General features: G+C 36.9%; 2 protein-coding genes across 5 annotated transcripts in view; one reads left to right on the top strand and one right to left on the bottom strand.

Annotated features, from left to right (window-relative positions):
• The window catches only part of LOC129733318 (leucine-rich repeat and calponin homology domain-containing protein), a 139,095-nt gene that overhangs the window by 43,946 nt on the left and 68,652 nt on the right, over positions 1–26,497 (bottom strand). The window lies entirely within an intron of this gene.
• Positions 7,667–9,318, top strand: LOC129733319 (uncharacterized). The gene is made up of 2 exons (XM_055695103.1): positions 7,667–8,195; positions 8,443–9,318. Exons 1-2 carry the CDS (start codon positions 8,153–8,155, stop codon positions 8,916–8,918), a joined length of 519 nt encoding a protein of 172 aa, XP_055551078.1. The 5' UTR covers positions 7,667–8,152; the 3' UTR covers positions 8,919–9,318.

Genomic DNA, 26,497 nt, shown 5'->3' with positions numbered 1-26,497 from the left:
ATGCTCCTCTTACCCAACATTAAATCTTTCTCTTCCGGTGTTTCCTAATGCTAGATCCCCGGACTTTTTTCTCTGATTTATTCTCGTAGCCAACGGCCGATTGCAGTGCAGAAGTAGGTTCGAAAACCGATATCGGAAGACGGTACTTTTCTTTTTCGCTCTAGCAGATGCCCGGTTCTTCAAACGTTGGGTCCAACGAGAAACATTTTTACATACATAAAAAATACTGCTTATGTTCGTGTGTACGCGTCCCTGCTGCTAAAGTCCAGAAATCCCTACTTTAACCCACTTTGCTCTGCTCCCCTTGAAGACAGAAGTGCTTAAATGGTAATAGGTCCACTAGAGCATGGCACGGTGGTTTCTACAAAAACCCCACCACACAGTGTGTGCGGTCATCGATTCTACACGTTTTCAACAAAACGTTATCAACATTCCATTGCGACGGAAAATTTATGGGAAGCCATTAAAGGCGAAAGTAAACCTCTAACCAATGTGGACTCTCTAGAGACAGCTGAATGATGAAATTTAAAACGCGCTTGTTGCAGTAGCAGAATGCATCACCCAAAACCAGTGCAGTTATTTACCCAGGGGCTAGCGGTTAAGCCGATTTGTGGTATCCATCCAAGCAAATTGATTCCTATCGATTTTCCTCGGCAACAGTTTCATTATGTTCGGAGGTGGCCCAACGTAAGGCGTTTACTTGTTAATCTGCTATCTGTCATTCTGTTTACAGTTTTGACACGTGCCCTTTTTGCCGTGCTGCTTGCACGTTGACTGAGGATTTGAATCAATTTTGGGAAATATCAATTAGAAACGACATGTTCCCTCGCGTGTGTATCGGCAACCAGGGTTGAATCTAAAAATTCAGAATCTCGAAGAAAACTTCATTCAGAACATTACAGCACTCAAACCCTGTTTTCACCCTAGATCAGTTTTTCAGCGGTGCGCTGATGAGGTTCTGAAAATACAAACAGACTCCATGCAAGAAGCATTTTCACTAAGCACAGCACAAACAAATTTTCCTTTGCCTATGTTTGCACATAAATTCTGCTGCCCTTTTCCACCTTTCCACGCGGCTGTTACCGCTTGATGCACTTTGCGAACCGCCAAGACGAAGAAAAGGGAGTTACTCTAGTCAGTCGGTCGGTCGCTTACTTACTTATTTAATTTCCTCTCGAAAATGGCTGCTTCCGATATAAATAAATATTTTCCTCGTCTCGCTCGTTTGGGAATCAATTTTCTAGGTCTGTCAGTATGCTCATCACGGATCTGTTTTTGCACTTCCGTTATGTATTTTGGTTCCCTCGTTATTTGTACTTGAGAATCGCGTGTTTTCTGTTGAACGTTAATAAAGATTGTTATAGTTTTTCTGTGTGTCCTGAATTATGAACCATTAAACGCAAGATGTTTTTACAGGCACTCGACCTTATTCAAAAGTAGAGCTGACAAGTCATTAAAAATGCTGCGAACTCATATGATATGGGTCGATGCGCTCTGCAGTCCCGGTGACATCAGGCATGACGTTTGATAAATAGTTTAACAGTTGGTGATGCACTCTACTGCCAGAGAACTCGAAAGGGGCAAGTAAGCAAATAAGTTATTCTAGTCTCCTTCGGGCGAATCTGTTCGCTTATCCTGGCTAGATGCATCGTGCATGGTGTGGTTACCTAATGGGGTAATAATAGACTGGGATGTGTTGACGCAGTTTATTTTAGTTGGGAAATAGGAGTGTGTCATTGCTAAATACCACGATTCGACTTACTAAATATAAACTCATTTTGGTTTTGCATATGCGTGACATTTTATTCTACAATAATAAACTAGCGAAATACCGATTTTTATCTTTTTCTATTAACCCATTGAATTTGAAAGAGAAATATTTAAAAAAAATACCCTACGTAAGCTTCTCAGCGTGTACATTCTTTTTTTTATTACTTTATTAGGGTGGCTTTCAGCCACAGGCTGGTTCGCCACCATGTGTACATTCGACCAAGCCGACGTCGTAGAAGCAGTATCCATGACTTTGATTATTGTAATGATTCCATTTTTCATCATCCATCACGATGCGATGAAGAAAACCCTTCCTTTTTTGCCACTGGAGCAGTTGTCCATAGGCGGAAAAATGATGCTCAACGTCCTTAGGCTTCAAATAACAAGGAACCCAAGTTCCTTGTTTTTGAATCATTCCAAAGCATGGAATCGTTTGAAAATGGCCTAGCGGATAACATCTAATATCGAAGCAAGCTGTTTCTGATCCTCATCGAGCAATTCCTCCAATTCAGTGTCTTGAGATGTCTCGGATGTTTCACGCGGGCTTTGCCAAATGTTGTAGCTTGTCATTAAGAATTGAAATATATGGTCCAACTCAAGGGGGTAGACAATGGGGGCTTAGAGTTTCCCCCCTCCCCTCTCAGAGCTTTCGATCTTAATTTGTTTTTTCATGTTAGAGTTCTGCATTGCTTTGAATACATGGGAAAAATTTTACCTTCGAATTTCGGCTAGGGTTCAAGAGCTTCGTCTTCTCGAAAAAAATCCTCATGCGAAATTTCAGCTGATTTCGGGACTTTGATTTTCACTTTTTACCGATCAAAAAATGCACATAAATTGTAGATATGAAATTAACAAAATCGATTACTTTTAAACCAATTGTATAAGAAATACATGTAACTTCGAAATCTGGTGTTGTCTCGATAAATTCTTCTCAAAAGAAGACTTGCTTGGAAAGTCTTCCAGCTCCAAAACTTTCTGACTCCTAAAAAGTCGGTTCTGTAAACTATTTTTTTCAAGAGACAGCGTCAGATCTCGACGATTCATGCATTTCTGAGCAATTTGGCATAAAAATTAATTCGATATCGGAAATTTCATGCTTTTTTTATCCGTTAGAAAAGTGAAACTTTGGCGGGTTTGAGGTACGGCTTCCAAAAGTCCGATTATAAAGGCTATCTTCAAGACCTTTGACAGACGTTTGTTATACATAAGCCCCGTACGTACGGAGAAAATAACGACCACCCGCAATTAAGTCTAGATTGATTTTATTAAACAAATTCTACCTAAATCTAACCTCGGAGGGAAACAACTCTCTTTTCCGTTTTTTCTCCCTGCCGTTCTCCAGCTTTTTAATTCTTGGCTTTATTTCTGTCACCAATAGTTATCAAGAAAGGGAACTACTCGCTCACCTATTTTGCTACCGTGCGACTGTCGCGTTGTTTCTCCCACGGGAAACAAGGTGTCTAGTATCAGCGGTTTATTCCGGCGAAGGAATATTGGGAAAATATACTATTTCAGACAACGCAACAGAAGGCTGCTTCGAATGTCTGTCTGTCTGTGGAAATAGAATTTTATGACTATACCTGGTTCTGGGAAGGGGCACGAGTGAGCTGGAATTTTCATGGGGACTTTTTTCGAAAAGGCAAAACTTTTGATACCTACACGAAATTCAAAAAGTTCGAATGTTGTTCTCGAATTGACCATCGACTACACTACGCAAGTTTATTGAAACAGCACGCGCGTTGCACGGTAAGCGGTATCGCTAAGGATAGCAAGAAAACACTTCAGTAACGCAACTTGTTTTGAGAGTGAGTGATATGAGCGCGCAAAACTACTGTTTTCCAATTCTGGTTCGCTTAATGATAGTCATTGATTAAGGTTACTGTCTTTTAAATATTCTCAATATTAACATTTAAAAGATGTGAATTTTCGGTCAAAGTTTTACACATGACGTCATCTTAAGTGATACAACATTAAGTTTATTATTTTGGACCTTCGTTAGAAGTAGAACAGATGTCTTCTCAGAATATTAATTAGTTATCTGCGTATTTTGCGTACGAATGAAATATTTAAAGTTCAAATAACCGTTCAAAAACTGATAATGGTGAGGTAACTCTTCATTTTAAACAATAGCGGGCTGTTCAACAATAATGTGTATTTTTGTATGGCCAATAACTTTAAAGAGGATAAAAAATATGTAGAAAATTATGATTGGAGTAAACTTTCCATATAAAACTATTTGTATCTTTTTAAATGTAAAAGATATTAATTTGACATCTCCGAAAAAGTTGCTAGAAAAATCATCCGTTACAACTTTCTTTAAGTCACTGGTTGTCTATCTCACTGTTCACTGTTCCCAATAAATAAATAAATCTCTTATAGGAATAATCACTCAATCGTCAATTTGATAAGGAGTGCAATAAAATAAAAACATTTTCAAAAATAAAGTATATCACAAAAATCAAATCAAAATCGTTAAAGTAAAACACTGTGGGAGGGAGTGATTGTGTTCTGGTTGGAAAGCTTCAAAAATATCTAAAAAGGTGAATGTTCCATGTGAAAAATGGTGCGGATATAGTACGGTAATTTCATATTAACTGTCCAAAAATTATTTTCTGCTCACTTTTCGACATATTTTTAAGAATTCGTAAAACATTACACTGGTCGACAAAAAGAAAAAAAAGTGCACGCCAAAAGCTCAAACCGGAAAAAATTAAACATTATAGCTATTCAACCATTCTTATGAATTTTGGTGACCACATGTTAGTTCCCATAGTATTTGCTCGCCGGGTTCGTCGCTTATGTTTACGAGAAAACTCATTTAAGTCTCTGAAAAAAAGTTACTGACTAGGAACACCAAAATTCACAGAAATGGTTGAATAGCTAGGTATAATCTTTATTTTTTTTCGGTGTGAGCTTTTGGAGTGCACTTTTTTCACGGTTGAGCTTTTGGAGTGCACCTGTGTTGACTATTAATAAGAATTTCTGTGCTCAGCGACAAACTTTCATTCAAAATCAAAATACATCGAAATCTAATTAGTGTTTTGACGTAGAACTACGTCTTTCAGGAAGTTCGTCTACATAGAGATGTGAAATCAAAATGTAAAACCGGAAATAGTGAAAAATATGTCCAATTTCAAATGCTAATAACTCGGTTAGTTTTCGACAGATTTCCTTCGTTCTTGCAGCAATAGATTGCTGCAATATTGTACTATTGAAATTGTTAAGCCTTGTCGGAAAGCAAAATTCGACCTCTGATAGGTCGTTATATGATTGCTTCCCAAGCACGGCCGACAGTATTATAGACCTAGTAATTTGAAACGTGCCTTTTGGCCTATATAAAGAGCCTGTTTCAGTCAAGACCGCTCATATTAGTTCTAGACAAAAGCAGCCCTACCTTAGCAGCAGCAGTGCAGCGGATACCAATGGCAATGAATAGCGGCCACAACTGTGTGGCATGGCAACGAATAGCGCAGCAGTTGCAACGGGTCTCAGCATCGATAGTAGCAGGGCCATCTAATTCAGGGGCACTTCCTTTAGTGAAATGCTGTCTCTGTGCGATAGCAACACACCAACGTTCTGGAAAGCTGGCAATCAAAATACATGAACCGTCTAGTTTTGAGGGTTCAAACAGCTTTTCATTGTGTTATCTATCACAAGGAATACCTTATTCGCACTGTCAGCGGCGAAACAGTGCAGGACTAGGTTTGGGATGTGCTGAGACGCACGTCATTTTTCATTGTTTATATTATTCCCCACATGAAACGACGTGTATCGCGTTACATCGCCTTCTGTTTAACATAGGTATTAGCAAAAACTGAAAATTCTGAAATTCGGTGGCACTTCAACTCCTCTTTTGCACAAAATTTCAAACATATTCAATATAAGTAATGCAACAAATAACCTTATGTAGTTCTAAGTCAACTTTGCAGTCGTGGCTTTGCATACATAACCCTTGTGATTTTTCTGAATATGAAAATTATGTAACTGTGTTTAACTTTCAATTGATATACACAACACTGGTCGACAAAAGCGAAGAAAACTAATGTATTCAGAGGCTGTAATTAAATTTTCCCGTGAAAAACGTTGAAGCAAAGAACCCGGCGAGCAATTACTCTGTGACTTTCGACGCACTTCTATCATTGTTAGGGGCACCAGATATTCACAGAAACGGTTAAACAGCTATTATCTTTCATTGTGTTCCAGTTTGAGCTCTAGGGCTTAATTTGTATTGAGCAGTTGAAACTCAACTTTTATGTAAACATTTTTAGAGAAACATTTCAAAAGGTCCTATCTGCTTAGATCGATCACTTACATTCAATCACCACAACTCATTAAACACCTTTTATGACACGTTATTTGCACAGGTTGATAGCGGAGGGTTCACTCTAGCCTTCTGAATGAAAACCACGCTTGGGAGAATTACTAAAGCTGCACCATTACCAAAATGAAAAGATGCTCCGGAAAAACGATGAAAGCAGATAGAACCTTTTCAAATGTTTAGCTAGATTTGTCTTATATTGCTCCATCCAGAACTGTTTACCAAAACTTTCGATAAAATGTCCAGTTTCAACAAAAATATATTTCGAGAAAAATTTCAAGTCCTTTTTAACTATCATTGAATTCATTTTATTTTTCATTTATCTAAATTTTAATTCAAAACAGCTTGAAAACAGATGCTTTTAGGAAGTTATCTATTCAAAATTTTAGAACTGAAAAACACAAACAATTGCTTCCAACCACAAATTAGGGAAATGTAGGCAGTAAAGAAATTAATACGATTCATTGTCATTGTTTGAATATATTTGTATCGTTCATTGTTTGTTTGATTGTTGTCAGTTTGTTTTTTTTTATTTTTTCAAGAGAATATTGTCAGTTTTTGAAAGCTAATTCCAAAATGAAACAAATGAAGTTAATTTAGTTCCATAAATGTTGGGAAAACTGTGGGTGTGAATTTTGTGTGTGGCTTAAGAACATATCAAAAGGTAAAAAATCTATAAGTGTGACTTTTAAGAAAATTTGCAAATAGTCTCAACATTTTCAACATAGAATGAACCATTCTCCACGCAACCAAATTACGAGAGAACCTTTTCAGATTTGCTCACTTTATTACACCGATAAAACCATTCGTTCCAGCCGTTACAGGCAACACTGCACCAGACAGCCGGCGGAGCGCAGCCCATTGCCTTGAACCCCGAGGTGTAGAACGCATTCCAGCTCAACATGAACATGAACAGAACATCTATAGCATTAAACAACCTCCACTCATCACTACGCCGCCATCGCTATGTAGTTGTACGATCGCCAGACTCCGTTTGTACACAGTGTGCTGTGAAATTTATGTATAGGTGCCAAGTGGTTGCTGCCGGAGCGTAAAACTGACAGCATAAAGGCTTTCCGTACGGTTGTTCATGTCGTCATGTATGCGAATGTCGTGGTCTAGGCCGTGCCAGCCCAGGTGGGGTGTGTGTGCATGAATTCGTATGCTTGCGCTCACTCTCTATCATCATTTGCCTGCGCCCAGCGTTGCCAGGTATCCAGATTTAGCTGGATTATCCAGATTTTTGAACATGTATCCAGGTAGACAGCTTTGATGTTCAATTATCCAGATTTTTCGTGAATGATCCAGATTTTATTTTCTCTGTTCCGCAAAAAGGTCATCACTTCAATTTTGGCGCGAAATTTTGCAATTTTGTCACCTCAAATTTTACGTACCCCAAGACTTTTATCCGAAAAATTAACCTTTCACCCCATGAAATGACTGCCAGATTTTTTCCAGATTTTTATTTTGCCTCTTCCAGATTTTTAAAAAAATGACCTGGCAACGCTGCCTGCGCCTGATATCTGCCTGCCTGAAGCTGAGCTTGACTCCCGTGTCTCGATGCTGGTGTTGTTGTCGGTGGTGTCGCTGTCGTCGTCACCGTCGTCAGAGTGCTAAAGTTCAGGCAGAGCAGTGAGTGAGCGAGTATGCGTCAGAGCTGACACACGGGAAACAGCGTCCAATCGCGAGGTCACTGCATTTCGGCGAATTTTTGTTAGAAAGTGATTATTTTTTGCTATTATTCTTGTGTAATCCGTCGCGGGTGTCCGTTATCAGTTGAATGAAGTGAGTTTGAGTTCAGTTCAGTTCAGTTTTCTAGCGTTATATGCCCGGGCAAGGTAGAGTAATCTTCCTATTAGCTCAAATCGCATATAAAAGGCAATACATAAAGCTTGGTTTATGCCCCCATGTTGCTGCCATCGGTCCGCTCTCCTTTGGTGGTTGCTTGAGACACTTGAGCTCGAGGGGTGATACTGGCCTGGTGTGAGTGTGTATGTGCAAGTTTGATCCAGCTCAAGTGGACTGAGGATAAATAATAAAGAACCTCACGGAGCGGTACGCAACATGTTCACCAAACAACTCCTTTTCTGGCTGTTTCTCGTCGGAGGTGAGTAGATTTTGAAGGTTATTCTGTATCAAATCGAGACTTTAGAGTTGTCGTTTCGAAAGTGTGAAACGTACGGGAACAGGTAGCTTTGCGAACACCTGCGCACTGGTGTTAGTGTATTGTATGAAACATAATGAAGATCCTTTGTTTAAAACAATACAATTTTAAATTAATGAAACAGTAGATCAAAATTATTAGCTAAATATGAAAAGTGGTATTAAAAACTGGTTTTATTTCTCTTAAACAGCTTCACTCGTGTGTTCTACAGCAGCATTCGGTGGCTCAGGGGGTCGATCGGCTGGTTTGTATAAGTACGGCGATGTCGGAGCGGTGAACGCAGGGGCTGCCGGCTCCTATGCGCGAGTTCCTCCACACCGGTACTACATGCCGGCAGGACTTGGCAACCCCGATGACCCGAACCGATACCTATCGACGACTCCCAGTCAGCAGTCCACATCAGCCCCGAAGACTAACCGCATCTCCGCATGGGGAATAATCTCGATCGTGATGTTTGTGATCATGATCGGAGCCGGAGCCTACTGGGGCTTTATCTGTTTTCCTTTGTTCTGCAAGAAGGAACGCAACTACAACATGATGATGAACATGTCGTCCGCCACAACTGCCACCCCTACCCGGTCGACCGAGTTCGAGAAGCTCGAAAACTATTGCTCCAAATCGACTACGTCAAGTCGAAGTAACGACACCGGTATCAGTAACATATAGACAACTCTAAACAAAGTGGAATCCTATTACATAAAAAGTCAAATCACTTACGAACGAACTCTGTCGCTACACTACTATTACTATAGCGATAATTAACTAATAAGCTTTGACCCAAACTATTACGTTCGATCGAAGGTGAAAATTTACGATCTACTTCTGATATGACTTGCAAACTCTTTGGCTTGCCATACAATTACGAAACTAATTTTTTTACAATTTAGCAAGAATCGAAACAATGCAAGTGAGACCGATGTGAAAGCTTAGTTTTAAGGATACTCGAATAAGCTAACTGCTAGGAGACTGATGATTTAACTGATAGAAAAAAAAAGAAACGAACATAGTATTACAAATTTAGACAATATTCTAAATGAGCCCAATAAATTCATACCAGTTTATCGACCGCTCCGAGTTCACCATTTGGCTGATGACATTCGGAAAATGTCCCACTGTGCTTACAAGCAAAAAAGTTATTACTGCGTTTGGTGTATGTTATAGTGCTGGACAAAGAATAAACATAATTCGATCCAAGAATTCAAGAGGGAGAGCGAAAAAGAATTGATTTTTTACAAGAGAGGGAATACCTTAACGTTACATGAGGTTGCACTGACCGACTCGAGCGGAAGAAAGCGAGAAGGTTCGGAGGTTTGTAGACCTCACACTACTACAAATAATTTTTTTCTTTAATACTTGAGTAGAACAAAACAGAAACGTGACCGCTGTATATAAATTGAATAACATGTGTATTATTGTTTTTCTCTTTTTCACAGGTTTTTCAGGGGTTTTTCACATTTATTAATGGACATATTGAAACATATTGAAATTGTAACCCAACGTTTAAGTACTTGAAAGGTTATATACCTTTTTAGTTTTCAAAAAATTTGATTTTTTTTTAATTATATCAAAATACAACTTCTTGAAAACATTTTTACAAATTTTCGTAAAGATCTGAGCAATATTTTTAATGCAATATTTAGCACTCAAAAGATGTTTGTTGGGTAAAACGTTCCCTTTCGCTGAAAACGCTGAAAACAAAAATATTATAAAAATGATTCAACTTCAGTGTTCAGATACCCGGCACACTTCTAAAATAATGAAAAAATATGACTTTATTGATTTCAGTTTATCTACTGGGTCTCTATCGAAAACACCGCAAAACTCTACAAAAAAGCGTTTAGGGGAATCGCCCATTAATCCACAAATAATGGGTATTTTATATGAACAAACAATGTTTTTTTGTTGTTGGATAACTGAACTTTCAGACAACTTATACTTTTATGTTTTTCATTGCATAGAGATGCTACGCGCTTGAAAAAAAAATCAAACTTTCCTCTTTCCTCTCGAGGTAGGTATAAAAATTAGGTATACAAATACCTATTTTTACAACAAATAATAATAAAACAAATTTAACACAATTATGTTGCAGAACAATGCAAAAGAAAAACAAATGAAATATGAAAATGATTTTGGTGCTTATTACGGGAGTCACTTCACGGTGAAATCAGAGTGAAGTTAACAAAATCCTATTACGGGACTCACGTAAGTGAGAAAAACGTCGCGAAGTGACATCTGCCGTGGAATTATTTCACGACCGTTTTGAACGGTGAAATGATTCCACGAAGCTGCCATAAGTCTTCAAGTTGATTGATTTGTGATCTAATGGTAAGTATTGGATTTATTGTTCAGTAACGAAGCGAATCAGAGTTTGATCCGTGCCTTAAAGCGGTCAATTTTTCATTTTTTTGCCAGATGAAAAAAATGCAAACTAGTTCAGGAAATTTTCGATACCGAAAAAAAACATTTTTTTTATGCCGAATGTCTGGTGTTATCTAAAAAAACGGAAAAAAACGACTTTCTGTGACTTAGACATTTTTGAGCTGGGAAACAATCTCATTTCACTTGTCCTATTCTCAATTTCACTTCACTGTCAATCTTACTCCACGGAGGTGTTTTTTGTCACCTCACTTGAGGTGGAATCGGGAATAGGTCTAAAAAAGTGCAGTGAGCGTGAGAGTGAAATATATTTCACCGTGAAGTGACTCCCGTAATAAGCACCTTTGTCGCAAAAATATTTTGGAATCAGAGCAAATCAACGTTAATATAGCATTTTTTTTAATATGAGTGTACCCTGAATGAAGTTGCTGATGAAGGTAATTATTTCAAAAATAATAAAATAGTAAATATTAAAGAGCAATAAAAAATTGTACTAAAATTCAAAATTGAGAAAAAAATTAAGCTAAAATGGAAAAGAAGTTTCTTCTCTATACAGAAAAGTATTCAAGCCTGCGGAATCATTATTAAAAATATAATTTCGATAGTGTGGCCCTGTGCTCAATTTTTTGGAGATTACTCTAAGAGAATAACAAATCCTATTCTAAAAATCATATTATAGTAGGACTGAATTCATAGATGAAACAAGAATACTGATTCGAAAATGTCTTATCATCCTACCAATTCCCAATTTCTTTGAGTTACTAACAATGATCTATTATGCCGACTTAGATTCTACGACTTATAAGTTATGATTTTTCTAGCGAATCATTTATCATTTTTCATGAAAATGTTCACTCTCGTATTTTTTAAAATTATTTTAATTTATTGGTTCATAAACTTCAATATTTTTCGTAACTTCTGAACTTAGTTCTTCAAATGAAGCTGAAATGGTCGAGATCGGTCTAGTTATTTTAAATTTATTCTATATGCGCACTGTCCATTTTGCATCTTTTAAAAACAAATCATGTGACTTCGGTTGTTTTTTTTTTTAAGAACAAATAGTTTTTTCAGTCCTTTTAGCAATGTTTTCCAAGAAGGAGTTCTAAGCTTAGCTGATTGATGCCGTGTCGTTTTTAAGTTAAATAAATAACAAAGAACGATATTCTCAAAAAAAAAATCTCGTAAAAAATTAATGCACAAATGCCACAAATTTTGTCGAAGACATCACTCTAATATTACCTATTGTTTGCTCGAAAAAAAACACACAATTTCGCTGAAAAAAGTTTATTTTTATCTGCTATATTTCTTGGATGATTAAAGATTTTAATGTTGCGAAAAAAATAAAGATTTCAATTAAAATAATACACTAATTCACTAACACATATCTACAAAATTCGTAAAAATCCACAGACAAAACCATTTTTTTTATTCTCTGTATGGATATTAGTAAGGGGCCATCCACATACCACGTGGACAGTTTTAAACGGTTTTAAACCCCCCGTGGACGACTGCCAATATAAATTCTAAAAATTGTGTATGGACCGTGGACATCACACAGAAGAAGTATGGTTCCTTCGACAAAGTTGTTTCTTAACAAATGTGCCACCACTTTTCCAAACGAAGAACGATTGATCAATTACAAAAATAAGAAAAGAACAATTTGTTTCTCATTTTTAGATGGATTCATCGCAAAATTGCAACTTTTATGAAATGTGGAATAAACTTCCTTACTTCCCTGAGAGACGTAAATCAAATAATCACATCGAATCTAAAGCACATTATAATTAGACGTAGAAAGTGTCATACCCGCTGAATTGAGTTATCAATACAATTTCAAAATACTGTATAAATACATTTTTAAATGTCGTTAACATTTACCTCAAATTATCTGCCCAAGCCTTTCTCAACGCAACCTTGATTATAACGAGGAAGCGGTACATGACTTACACTAAAAAAACAAAGCTAAAAAATATCATCAAACCTATTGTACGACGCGTATTATATATAAACTAAGAAAGACGCCCATTCACAGCACAACGCACATATTCTACTCACAGAAAGATTAATTTGAGCGATGAGCTAACCAAACACTGATTCTCGTGCACTTTATAGCCCAAGCTTTACGAGCTACATAACAAGCTGATCTGGGTCTTCCATTTGAAACGAGTTTCATTCATCACAGGCCTGCAGGCTAACTAGTGTGGAACGAATCTAGAATTTAGAGAACTTCCGCCAAATTTCAAAACTGGTTTCTATTATGCGAGTAAACTAACCGAATCAAGTCAAGGCAGCCACGTAATCTTTGCAAAAAAAAAAATGTGATTCGCATAAAAAACCCATTTCACTTACACGTCAAGCACCGTCTACACTGCGAGATTTGCGCTTCCACACAGAGAGGCACGTTCCACATGATTTCGATGAACCCCTACCGCCGTTCATAATTACTTTACTGCAAGTGTGCACCAAGTGTTGTGCATCCATCCAACTTCCTCGTGACCCGCGACGCGCACACGCGATAGAATTCGCACAAGTCACGTTGAAAGCGACAAACCGAAGGCACAAAAGACGGCCGTAAAGAAAGTGTAAACGACTTGCACACACCACCGCCGTCAGTCTCGGTGGCGTCGTCGTTGGCACATCTATGTACTTCCTTACTTGGACAGGGATGACATTGACGTTGATTCGCTGTGGTCTATGCTTTTGAATCAATCAAATTTCAAAATCTTCCAAGGATTTAGTCAAAAGTTAATAGCAAAGTAACGGGCCTCCAATAAGAGCTTCTACCCTACAAGTAATTATAGCTGAACTAACAAAAAACATCATGCATCCTCACGTTCTATCCGCAGGCAGTGTGTTTATGATGTCATCGGGCTTATGCTCAAAAAAGTACTACCATAGTGAGGCACACCGATTCTGGCAACGACAATTTCCTTGCATATACGATACAACAAAAAAACCGTACATGAGAGAGACCCCCTCGCGACAATGACACAGATGTGACAAGTTTTGCACATCTGCGAAACGTGCGCTAATCTGGTGCTAATTACCGCCAATGATCATAATTTTAGCTGTAAATATGATCAGTTTAGTTCAATTTGGTTACCAGTTTTCAAAAGTAATTGGCAAATTACTCAACTTACATGTTTAACATTATTTTGCAGCTTGTTTAAAATTGCTTCCAAGTTTTGTGTCATGCTTTTTCGTGGTGCCAAATTTGTCTCAAATTTTTTGATCTAGAAGAGAAACTTGCTCTTGAAACAAATGTTGTTAGAAAAATAAATATTCCATCACAAACGACACTAATAAATGAAAAAAGAAGTTCGAACAGTGAGCCAAAACTTATCGGAAGTTTTGATTCCGAGCGTTGGTGATAACATGGTTAGAAGCGTGGTTAATGATTCATCAAATAATCTAAGCTAAAAATAACATGAGAGAAGATAAAGCTATCGCATTTCTCAGCATACCCTGCGTAAAAATATTCCTCTTTGTTGTGCTTTTGCGTAATTGGGCACTGAAGTTTCCTATTTCCAAAGTAAATAAATATATTTTTTTCCTGTATGGGCTTCCTCACTGCGACCAGAATCGTAGATCTATTGTGAGATATGCCCGGGTTTCTGCTGTATCCCGCACTTCTGTTAATAGCAATACCTCTATTGAGAAGTGGCATGTTTATTATTATTGTCCATCAGTGCTTGTGTGTAATGTGCAACTCTTCCTTACACGCTTACTGTTTTACTATACCGATACTCGTTCCTCTTGCCAAATATCACCAATTATAATTCCCTGGAGAAGTTTCGTCGTGCGTCCTTCTGGCCAGTTTTATTGATAAGAGGGACTTATTTTTTGTTAAGAAGAAGTCACGTAAAGGTATTTGTAGATTTCAGCGTAAAGGATGGGTAACTGGTGGGGAGCCTGAGAATAAACCCATGCTTAAGTCCTTTTTTTTTGACATCGGATGGCCTGATTCTACTAAGATTCGAACCCATGACCATCCGCTTGACAAAGCGGACTCTGTAACCTTGCGGCTACGCAGCTCCCAAAAATATATGTTGAGTAAGTAAAGCATTTAAAGCGAATATGTTTTTGATATGCGTCCTTCGTTTGAGTGCTGTTATATGGTAGTTTTGGAAAAATAGTTGAAGAGGATGTGTATCAGACACGACCGTGAGGTTAACGTAGAATTACGACAGCCTGTGTTATATTCATGTATTTCTTGGTTACGGAATACACTCGATGATTGGGGCTAATTATTTGATGGTCTGAAGCGATAAAACAATATCGCACGCTAGCCTGGGGGGCTAATGCGGTCTCGATCAACTAGATTAGTTGAGAGAATTCGTTATCGATATTGTTTTCGGCAATTTTGCATGTTGTAGGATAAGTACAACGATACACCGTGCCACAGTGCTGAGTCGAGAAAATTTCCAGCTCGAAAAGATTCTCGACATGATCGGGAATCGAACCCAATATCACAACCGTGTGGAAGAGCTAGCCTACCGACATTGCTAACCACAGAACCACGGGGACCACCACCAGCGATAAACTTCAGTAATAATTCGAGAGTGGTCGGAAGTAACGACTTCGAAGCGAATTTCTCCTTTTCAATAATTCTTCGAAAGATTAACGCTAAGATAACGAAAGACTATCTTGCATCAATATTGTCTGATTGACATCTAGGGTCAATTTACGGCCTCTGGATATTATCCCGGTTTTTTTAAATAACCATATTAGATGATGTTCAGCCATTTGAAGCTGTTTCCCAGTAACCAGAGGTCACCATATTGGATTTCAAAATGATATCTGGGGTTGATGTTTGGCCTCCGTGCATCATCCCGATTACGGAAATACCTATATTAGGTGGTATTCGGCCATTTTAGAATATCATCTTAAATTTCAAAATGGCGCATTCTGAGCATCAATCATTTTCCGAAAATACCCATATTACGTGGTATTCGGCCATTTTATGCCGTTTTAAAGCAACCGGGAGTTTCAACCATGGATTACAAAATGGCAATTGAAGATAACTGCCGGTCTCTGGGTATCATCTCGATATATTGGATGGTATTTGGCCTTGTTTTCAGCTCTGATTGATCGAAAACAAGGCTCTACATTTACTATGATTTCGAAGCAAAGCTCTGCATTTTACAATAATACAATAGTTAGCATCTAAAAACACATTTTCCTGCATTTAGGTGTATGCGTTCAACAAACACTATTTTTTCAATCGATTGCTACAAGAATAAAGGAAACTAGATGAAAAATGAAATTTTATACTAACTAACTGGGAATAATTACCTTTAATTTATTCTAGAACATCGAAAACCGATAAACTGGTTCAAAAGATAAACATTTTGAAAAAAAAACAAACATCGAAAAGGCCGTTACTTTGTTCACCTTAATTTGAAACTGGTCACATGAAGTGCTTAAATTGGGCTCAAAATTGCAAGGATTAATCTCCAATAAAAATAAATAAACCTGTATTTTTCGGTTATGTCGTTAGGGCAACCTGTTTCGAAATAGGGTGGCCTGAAAAAAGGTTTTTTGGAATATATTTAATTTAAAAAAAATATATAACTTTTGAACTATTCGATTTTTGAGTTTTCAAACCAAGTTTAAGGTAATTCACACATTTCCCGTCAACTCGATCAGAAGGGTGCAGCACCCTTCTGAGAATTCAATAATTATGCAGGCCTTTTTGCGCTTGTAGGCAACTCTGCATACTTTTTTAATAATTTATATGTACTAACATTCGAAAATGTCTGAAGTTTTCTGAACGATGTCTGAACGGTATATCTTAATAATGACGAGAGGAAAAATTTTATCAGGGAGGGTTTCATGGAATTACCTAACACATGTAGACAGAATAGAATCAGTACAAAAACAATTCCTGTTATATGCACTTCGTAATCTACGATGAACGTCATTTCCCCTACCAGCATATGACGAACGCTGCAGACTTATTGACATCCAATCATTAAGAGCCCGTCATGAATTCGCAATGATGTCATTTCTTAAAGATATCGTATCTCAGCACACAGTGATTTAAAACGCGAAAAACGTGATCGTCAGCCTTTTGAGTATAAAAATGCCATTTAAATGCTACAGTGTATTCGACAAAGTTTTTGTAGATCCTAAGGGGTATCTTTTGATGTAAATGAATTTTTGATTAATTCACCTAAAAGTGAGATGAAAATTTTTTTTTATTTACTTATCAAATCAAAACGAAGTCTTCAGCAAAGTTGTAGACAATTTTATGTAGAAAAACTTTGCTGAAGACACTTTGGTTCTATCTCTTGAAAATCGACTACATACAGGTAGTTTTATACACAGACATCCTTAAAGTTTCTAAAAATCGAAAAATACCAAATAACTTTTTTTGAAGTGATTTTAGGAGCCTACTATGTTTGAGACATTTTTTTGTATTTAAAAAATACATCATTCTGCCGAACATACCTTGGGAAAATTTTCGACTTTTTCATAGGGTTTAGGACATTTTAGATAAAAAATGCACCTTTTCAAAATAAAATTTCTCGAAAAGCTGCAAAAAGCTGCAAAAACAACAGTCTTCACTCGGAAGACGGGGATTAGTACTAGCTTCTCCAGGTGGTTTCATTAGGTTCTTGCAGTCTCTTAAAAACTTGGGCGTGGGTGAAAAAATTAGTTTATATTTGTTTTTCGGCGTTTTTTCATGTTTTTTTTCTTAAAAGATGTACAAAATCGAAACGATTTTTGATTTTTCATTAAAAAGTACGAATAGCATTTATATTTACGGCACCGTGCATTATTTGGAAAACATACAGTATAGAAAAAAATGATTTTTTTCCGAAAATAATTGTTATGTCACTAGTGTATGCAAATGCCAAGGTTTTTTTAAACAAAATTAGCAGCATTCTTTGACGTTTTTTCAATGCTTGAATTCTGAGAAAAGAAAATGTCAGCTCAGAGATAGATACCCTTATTTTTTTAATTTTGTCCATACAGAAGTACCTAATCCATACCAAAATACCTCCGTATGTCCAAATTAAAAAAATAAATAAAGGTATCTGTTTCTGAGCTGACATCCCAAGGTATGTTCGGCAGAATGATGTATTTTTCAAATTTGAAAAAATGTTTAGAACATAGTAGGCCTCTAGAATCAGTTTAGAAAAAGTTACTTGATATTTTTCTTTTAGAAACTTTAAGAATTTCTGTATATAAAACTACCTGTATGTGGTCGATTTTCAAGAGATAGAACCAAAATGTGTTCAGCAAAGTTTTTCTACATAAGATTGTCTACAACTTTGCTGAAGACTTCGTTTTGATTTGATAAGTAAATAAAATAATCAAATTTTTATCTCACTTTTAGGTGAATTAATCAAAAATTTATTTACATCAAAAGATGCCCCTTAAGATTTACAAAAACTTTGTCGAATACACTGTAGCATTTAAAAGGCATTTTTATACTCAAAAGGCTGACGATCACGTTTTTCGCGCTTTAAACCACCGTGCAGCGTGTCGATTCAACCGAAATATTATCAAAACTCAATTTTTATGTACCTTCTAGAAATTTACGAACCCGGACTTTGTTCTCTTCAAATCATCAACGAAACAATTATGCTAAATACAGGCCTATTAATCTAATGATGTTAGTGTATAACCAACACTGTGAAGCACTTGACTTTTCAATGCCGAGAACTAAATTAAAACAATATTTAAATTCAACGCGCAATTTAAATCGATAGAATACATTGTATTGTATTGTAATAATCCGTCAAGTAATGAAACCATTATTCAATTATGTATAAACACTTTTTTTCCTCTTTCACTAGTATAAATAACATATAGCATGTAAGTTAGTTATAAAAATATGCAGTCTACTTTCGTTTGACGAAATAAATAAATAAATAAATAAAAACAGGACACAAATAAGTTTTGGTCAGAAAAACTTTTGTTTCTTTATAAAAAAAAATTTAGGGCAAATAAATCGTCTATCTAAAAAATTTGCATTTAAAAAAAATTTCAGTGAAGGAACAATTTTTTTTCAATATTTTTAAATGAAAATTCAGTTAATTACTTGAAAGTCATCCATTGACAACTGTCAGTCTAGTATCAAGATTGACATCACTGATCGCATGCTACAGCTACCGTTGAAAGATCATACGGCTAATGCAAATGAGTTGAAATCGCTTCTCTTGTGCTTACGCTGAGATACATTTTCAACTACTAAATTCAATCTCAATCCCTCTTCCTCCTTAAAGGCGCACAGGTAAAATACATACGATTAAATACATGAATTCACAGAACTTTGTCGGCGCACATTTTGAAAACAAACCAGCAGCAGACGATGACACACAACTATCTGCGCTGTTGATCTATGCAACATCACGACTTTTTCTTGTCGGTGTTTAGCACCTTCATTCACCAACAACTGGACAACGCGACGCTGGGACGGAACATTGAAAGTGATGACCAACAGTCAGTACCGTTTAGCAGACTGAAATTTTGTTTCCACTCTGGTATCGGTCCCAGAGTTGAACAGGGCAAAGTGTTCAGAAATGATTACACAAGTGAAAAATTATCCGTCGATCCTGCTGAATTCCAACGTGTTTAGCCTCGGGTGAACTATAGTTTGCTGACTTATTGTTTGTAGACATAGAAGTCGCTACTGCTGTTTTTTTACCTCGGCGTGGGAAATCAGGGATTCTCGCATTACCTGTTCGGAAAGCAGCTTGAGACGATCATGACATGTTTTTCACAAAAGAGAATGTTGTTTTTCGTACCTGTAATGAAAAGAAAAAAAAAATAATATCGAGTTATCAGAATTTACGGAAAAACAAAATTTCTACATCAGTATGTCGAAAATGGAAACGTTTAAGACATCGCGTGTACAGAGCTGTTGCGGAATTCCTTTCCGCAATGTTGTACATCAGTCGAATCAGATTTCTCATATGATGTTTGCGATGGTAAACATACCAAACAAACTGGCAGGGTTTTGTTTCATGAAACACAGCGAGCGAAGCAAACCAGACAAGGAAATGCGGAGCAGCAAACATGATCGCTAACAATTTCAGCATTTAAATATCCGATTGATTTCATCAATGCCAATCGAGAAACCATTTTTAATTAGCCGCCACATTGTTTCGCTTTCTCGTGGAGCCACCAAACAACTATCGGACTCATTTCCCACCAGAAAACGCCTTCACATTTCGCCCAAGGAATTTTTCCTCGCATTGCAAGCCGGACGCTAACCCGATCGGGCTTGGATGGAATCGATTTTGATTGGTGGTTTTCGGTCAACTCAACACTAATTGCCGGTATCGGAACTTGTTCATCAGTTCAATTATCGAAGGTGTTTTTTTTTTCCTTTTTTCCCGAGTAAAATATAAGACGCTTTCACTCAATTAGTTATCAGTTGAGCAAGTTACGTAGAGAGAAAGTTTTAGGGTTAAGGTTTTTATAGTGAAGGTTGCTAGAACCCAAAAAACAGTGTGATTAACACTTGAAGCTTTACGATGACATTCAAAAACAAACTGATATGCTTCAGATTTTGCATGTAAAGGGCTATAAATGCGCCGAGAAAAGAGCAGGCGTTAACGAAAGCGAATGGCCTTTGTGGCTGTTTGCCACGTTACGAACAAGTTCGACACAATTGCTTGAGTAAACACAACCAGGGCACGTATTATTGCAAGCATAGGCGTTCAAAGAACTTTGTACTACATGTACTAAAACACGCTTATCGCTGATAAGGTAGGGAAATGCACTATGTTCGAGGTTGGAATGTGATGTTGATTAATAACGATTCAGGGAAACTATTTCCTATCTAACGATTTTTAATATTCGATTGAAGTAAATGGTTTCATGCCTGCGTGTTGCTAATTTCGTTTTGTTGTTCAAAATTTCCCATATCATAATTTCACGAACAAATCATTGAACCAGTTTAGAATACACACCCTGTACCCGATAATGATATAAAACAGCAGCTACTAGAAGGTTAATATCGATATCGTGACCGAAATTCATTAGATTAGAGCTGCATTACTGCGTTGTGATTGAGTTGTTTCATAATAACTTAAACGCGATGTCGAAGGGGGTCAACCACCGAAAGTAAGAGTAATCAATTATGTTCCGATAGAATGGAGATTTGTCACGCACACTGCCGCTGTCGCTGTCAGTAAATAAATTGCGAGAAGCTGGTGAAAATGAAGGCAGAAAATCTCTTCGATTGTATTAATCCCGAGGTTTTTTTAGTTATTGCCAACGATATAAAGGAATGACTTCTGTATTTTTTAACAGAAGTAACAATGTCTCAATTTTTTGAAGCCTTTATAACTTAAACATATGTATGAGCAGAAGATCCTCATTGACCGATGCAATGTTTTTAACGAACAGAAAATCATCATTATTGTTACTGCTCGGATAGAAAAGATATAATGGAGAAAATTCGTTTGGAAACGTTTATTAATTTCGCAGCACAAAAAAAACTATTTTTGACACCCTCTTCTTTTGTATAGATCCTCGAAATTCTCCGCAACGGTTGCAACGATTTGTCAGATAGCTCCTTTCTCTTCTCGTAAAGCGATATGACCTTATGGGCGTTCCCTTACGACTCAGATAAGTTATATTTGAAATAGGAAAAAAAGTCTGCTATATATAATCGAGTCCTACCTGTAGCACTAAATGGCATCTTTTGCCCATAGAAACATCTATGCAAAGTTCAACCAAATCAAAAATGAAAATTGAAAAAATAAATTAGAACTGGGACATTTTTTATGGAATTGTTTGAATAAAAGTCAGTCACAAGCAAACGGTTATACAATCTCACTAAACATTGCACAGAACTGTAGACAATTTTGGAAGGGTCTGTAATTTCAAATCGATTTTCCTATAATTTTCGTAAAAGAATTTTTTCCAGGATTTCAATAGAAATTTTCTAGTATCCGGAAATCTCTGAAAATTCCATCCCCGTGCGTTCCGAGCAGCACATTCTAGTGAAAAGTGATAAAAGTTAAATACTTTCTAAAAAGACTAAAAAGACAAATAACTTCCACAAGCGAAACAAAGTAGAGAACAAAAAAGAGGAATTAAAAGACAAGGAATATTGATTGATTTATTTATTTATTATGTACTTATGTTATACTTTCGGCTGAGCAGTCACAAAAATTTAGAACGACTTATTATATACTATCCGACGTTTCGTCATTTGTCAAGGAACGAACAAATAATATTTTCCCCTGAAGATGTCACTGACCAGTGACGAAACGTTGGATAGTATAAAACAAGTCGTTCTAAGTATAACTAAGTATAACTCAGCCGAAAGTATAACATAAGTACACAACATCCCAACAGTCGAAAACTCATCAAAATTTATTTATTATTTACATCATCGCATCGGGCTGTTACCTTAATGAAGCAATATTAACAAAAAAAAACAGCAAGTGTTCGGGAATTTGATTCATATTCATAAATATAGTCCAAAATTCAAATTTTAAAAACTGCGTAGCAAAAAAAAACAGAAAAAGTGAATTCAGGTTATATATCAAAGTCACTTTCATGTTGTTTTATTTTACACATCGTTTTTTTTTTGCACGATTTTTTGACTACACTGTTTTTCAAGGCAGATTTCGGAATCCACGCATTTTTTTATGCACTAGTTTGGGAATTCATACAGTTTGTTCGGGGATTTCTCAGGAAAGTCATGCTATGTTTCGTTTATTCAGAGTGTCGGTAAAATCAATAAAACCGAATTCCTGAAATTCCATTTCACCTTTATTTTTTCCTTATAACTTTTTACACGGATTTCGTAATCTACGCGCTAAAAGCGACTCCAGAGTACTTTTACCTTTTTTTTGTTTTGAATAGATAAATATTTTTTCTGAAGGTTTTGTTTTTATCCTCAATTCATTGTAATTTGGGTTAAAATGATTATGTTTTGATTTAATTTTAATTCATTAGAGCTATTTTATTTTTCTCTATGTGGGCTCATCACTGCGACCAGACATCTAATTTATTGTGATATCGCTCAGGTGTTTTCTTTACTCTGCACTACATATTGTTTGCAGTATCACTATTAAAGTAAGTGACACGCTTATTTTTTTATATACGTGTTTGTGTGTTTTACCCTTCCGTTGTTAGCATATTACCGCTCAACCAAACCGAACCTTTTTCCATGCTACCAATATCGCCAAATTTTAATTTTCTAGAGACCCAACGTATTCGAAGAGAGACTAATTATGTCAAGAGAAAGCCAATATTGCCAATATCGTCAATTACAATTCCCTAAAGAGGATTAATATTTCTCTGGTCAGTTTTCATAGAAAGACTTATTTTTTATGAGGAAGGACCGCATCAAAATTTCTATTTCCTGACCTTCAATGCTATCCTGAAGCTGATCAGTTTTATTACAAGTAAGACTTTTTCTTTGTCAAGAAGAAAACCTGTTATACGTTACTCAGATCAATTTTTTTACAAGAGGAACGTATTTCTGTTAGAAGAAAAGTCAACAGAGATACTGTAGAGTTTGGCTTGAAGCAAAGGTGTATGATGGGGTAGCCTGAGGATAAATGTTAAAATCCTTTGACCAAATAGCATGATTCTACTATGATTCGAACCTACGACCATCCGCTTATCAAAGCGGACTCTGTACCCTTGCAGCTACAGAGCTCCCACTTTTCAATTCTTTAGTTTAGGTTTTCAATACTCAATCACAATAATCCATAAATTTGCATTATCCCGATCGTCATTTTAGGTATCTTTTCAAGCATGTATTGAAATTCATGTTTAAACATTTCTCATTTTCTCACGTTATGTAACAATTGCAAAAATATTCCAAGGATTGAGTTTTTACAGATGGATACAATGTTCTTAGAGCAAGTGACAAGTATCACTAAAAATAATGAGGTCTAGTGTCAGCTGATTTTCGCTTAAAGCACGCGGTTCGATTCAGTTTTCACTAATACCTTCTTAAACCACACCCTTCGATTTTCTCCATTAGATGATACGATCAAAACCAACTAACAAAACAACCCCTATGTGAGCACCGCAGCACATGTTTCGTGCAGTCACATTTTGTTGCTGAAAGATGAGCACAATCACAACCGGATTCTAAGGCCCCAGAGAAAAGCGAACCGGGGTAGAATATTTGCCGCTGGCTGCTTCTTCCCGTGGGCGATATTTACCTAATCCTAATAGTGATAAAATATATGCGTAGCGCCGGCCGAAAAAGGGTCGGTCAAGTTCACGATAATAATTTTTCCATTCCCATATCCGAGAGGGGGGTACCCGAAAAAATGTTGGCAATTTTTTTTCTTCGGAAAGACACCAACACTTGCACAGAGAATAGAAAAAGGAAATAGAAGGAAACTCGGTGATGCTAGGAGGGGACCAAACGAAGCAAATGCGCGTAATCTTGCTTTGTGTCGTGTAACTGGACAATGAGGGTAAGATAACTACCAGAACAGTGGCTTAATTTTATAGCGTAGAAAATTCCCTGTTCGAAAGTTCATGCTATTTCTAGTTCAGCAAAAGGCAAGAATCAGTCTCAGTGGTGGCATCAGAATATGTCAGTTACAGTTTTACAGTTACATTCACGAAGGTCCGCGTAAATTTTTTTTCCAAGTAAATTTACTTTTGAAATATAGCATTTTTAGAGTATATTTTTCCAAGCCTAGAAATTACTTTCCAAAACTCGTTTATAGACTACATTGTAATAGAGATAAAAATTTTGGAGATTTCAACAGATTTTCGGGTTTCTTTCAAATTCATCACTTACTTACTTAAAGTTCCAGTAGGTATTAAATGCTGCATTGGACGAAATGGGTCCGTTTTATGTTTGATATTACCTCAGATTCCCCTTTGCAAAAGTCAAGTGGCAGCAAGAAAGAAAAAAACTTTTTTTGACTATTCGTTTGTCGTGTATGTTGTTGGTAGCAGTGAGATTCGCCTACAACCACAGAGTGCAAAAATTGGGGTTGATTTCCTGACAGCACAGTTTGAGCCGAATGCAGCATAGTGGCTGTGACGTAACGGTACGCGGAGGTGGTGCCCTAATGTTAATGCTACGACTGTCATTATGGAAGACAGATGCATGCGATAAAAAACCGGCACTGGGTGCTTTCGAACACAAACAACCTTTGCCCAACGGAGCATTTCCTGTTGATGATGTTCCTGGTTTAGCAGTTTGCTGTGTCTTGTCTGTGCTGAAAAATTTGCTCATTAGGATAGGACAAAACAGCTTTGTGTCCCAAAAATAAAAATAAATGTGCGTTCAAGTTGATTGCGAGTTTTTCGCAGACAATACAACAAATGGGTGTGATTTTTTTCCTTCCAACTTAATTAATTACACGTACTCAAATGAATTGTCACGAATGAAACACCAACGACCCGAAAATATGTCTTCTGAACGAAAGAACGTTGCGTGTTAATTATCGGTATCATCAATTAGGTTAAACCCGTTGTTGAACTTAATCGAATTCGTGCGCACGATTAAGCGCTAACTGTGTTATTGACACGGAAGCCATGCTTTTTTTTATTGAAGCTTATTTGAAATGTAGAAAAAAAAACAATTGTTTCAAGTTATTTCGCAGATTTGCACTGTAAAATTCTATTTCAATTTATAAGAGAAGAAACCATATCACTGCAAACCTGGACCGCAACATATTCAACCGCAAACCAGAGAACATCAAGTTCACATGAATGCTCTACATCGAAGGTCTACTCGCAATACAAGTGCTGTAAGCATAATTACACTGAATTGTTCTTTGAGCTGTTCGCGAGTTAAACGCAGTATAATTTACATTTTCATTAAAAGCCCAACTCGCCGATCTTCACTGCATCTCGTGTAATGGTGAGATTGTGTGCTTCTTAAGGTTATCATGGGCGCACTCTAGTATGGCTGATGTAGAAGTAATTTCATTTTTTTTTAAATAGGTAAATAACAAGCGATGGCCAGACATTAAGATTGTTTATCGGATTTAAAACATCAAATTGCCTGAAAGGATAACATCACCCCGCTTTAGCGTATACCGGACGAATCAAGATTTATCACCCAAGGACCGGTTCACTTTTTTCTTGTCACCAACATAGTCCACGGTATCGAGAACCGGATTCGAGGGAACGATTTTATCGACTACCAATCGCCAATGTATTGCAAGGCTACATACAACACAGTAGTACACGAATTGAATCAGTGACGACGCACGCTCCTGCGTCTATCAACAGCAAGCCCGGTGCCGCCAGCCGGTGCAGACGACAGGAATAACGAACCGATAGCAAATTGTCCCACTGGTTGGTTTGGGAATGAATTGAATCAAATTATCCCTATGGTTGTCGAAAAATCGATGCTTAGTGTTATAAATTTGCTTTTCAGTACGGTAAATTGCGCGTTCAAATGGGATAGAGAAAAATCTGCTATCGCAGCATTCGTTGAGCGGCATTGTGAATTTATAGTAAAGGTGGTGTAGCCAGGATTTCATTCTTTTGATAAAAAGTGAATTTTAGAAATATTGAAGATAGAGGAAGGTTGAGGGAGAGCAACCTGAATAAATGACTGTCATGTAGCAAAATGGGGTTAAAAAAGGGTTCTAAAGAAAATCGGCTCCTAGAATTCCGTTTAACGATAGGACTCAAGAGCCTCGTCTTATCCAAAAGTCCTCTGAGCGAAGTTTTAGCTCAATCGTACAGCAGCCTCTTCTCAGATCCAGATATAGTCACAAAATTGCATTCCCCTGATAGACAGACATTTGATCCAAGCCTGCGTTGCATAGTCTAAAATAATAAATATACAGTAAAATCGTTTTTTATGCGGGGGATACGTGCTGCGTAAAAAAACGCGTAAATTCCGGAATCCGCGTAAAAAAAACCGCGTAAATTCCGGAATCCGCGTAAAAAAACCG

This window comes from Wyeomyia smithii, chromosome 3 (assembly GCF_029784165.1).
Source record: "Wyeomyia smithii strain HCP4-BCI-WySm-NY-G18 chromosome 3, ASM2978416v1, whole genome shotgun sequence".
Taxonomy (NCBI): Eukaryota; Metazoa; Arthropoda; class Insecta; order Diptera; family Culicidae; genus Wyeomyia; species Wyeomyia smithii.
Note: the sequence above shows the minus strand (reverse complement) of the source record. Positions and strands in the feature narration are given on the sequence as shown.

Coding starts and splice junctions, on each gene's coding strand:
- LOC129733319 (XM_055695103.1), top strand. CDS start 8,153: ATGTTCACCAAACAACTCCTTTTCTGGCTGTTTCTCGTCGGAG. Junction 8,196..8,442: donor CTGGCTGTTTCTCGTCGGAG/GTGAGTAGATTT, acceptor TCTCTTAAACAG/CTTCACTCGTGTGTTCTACA.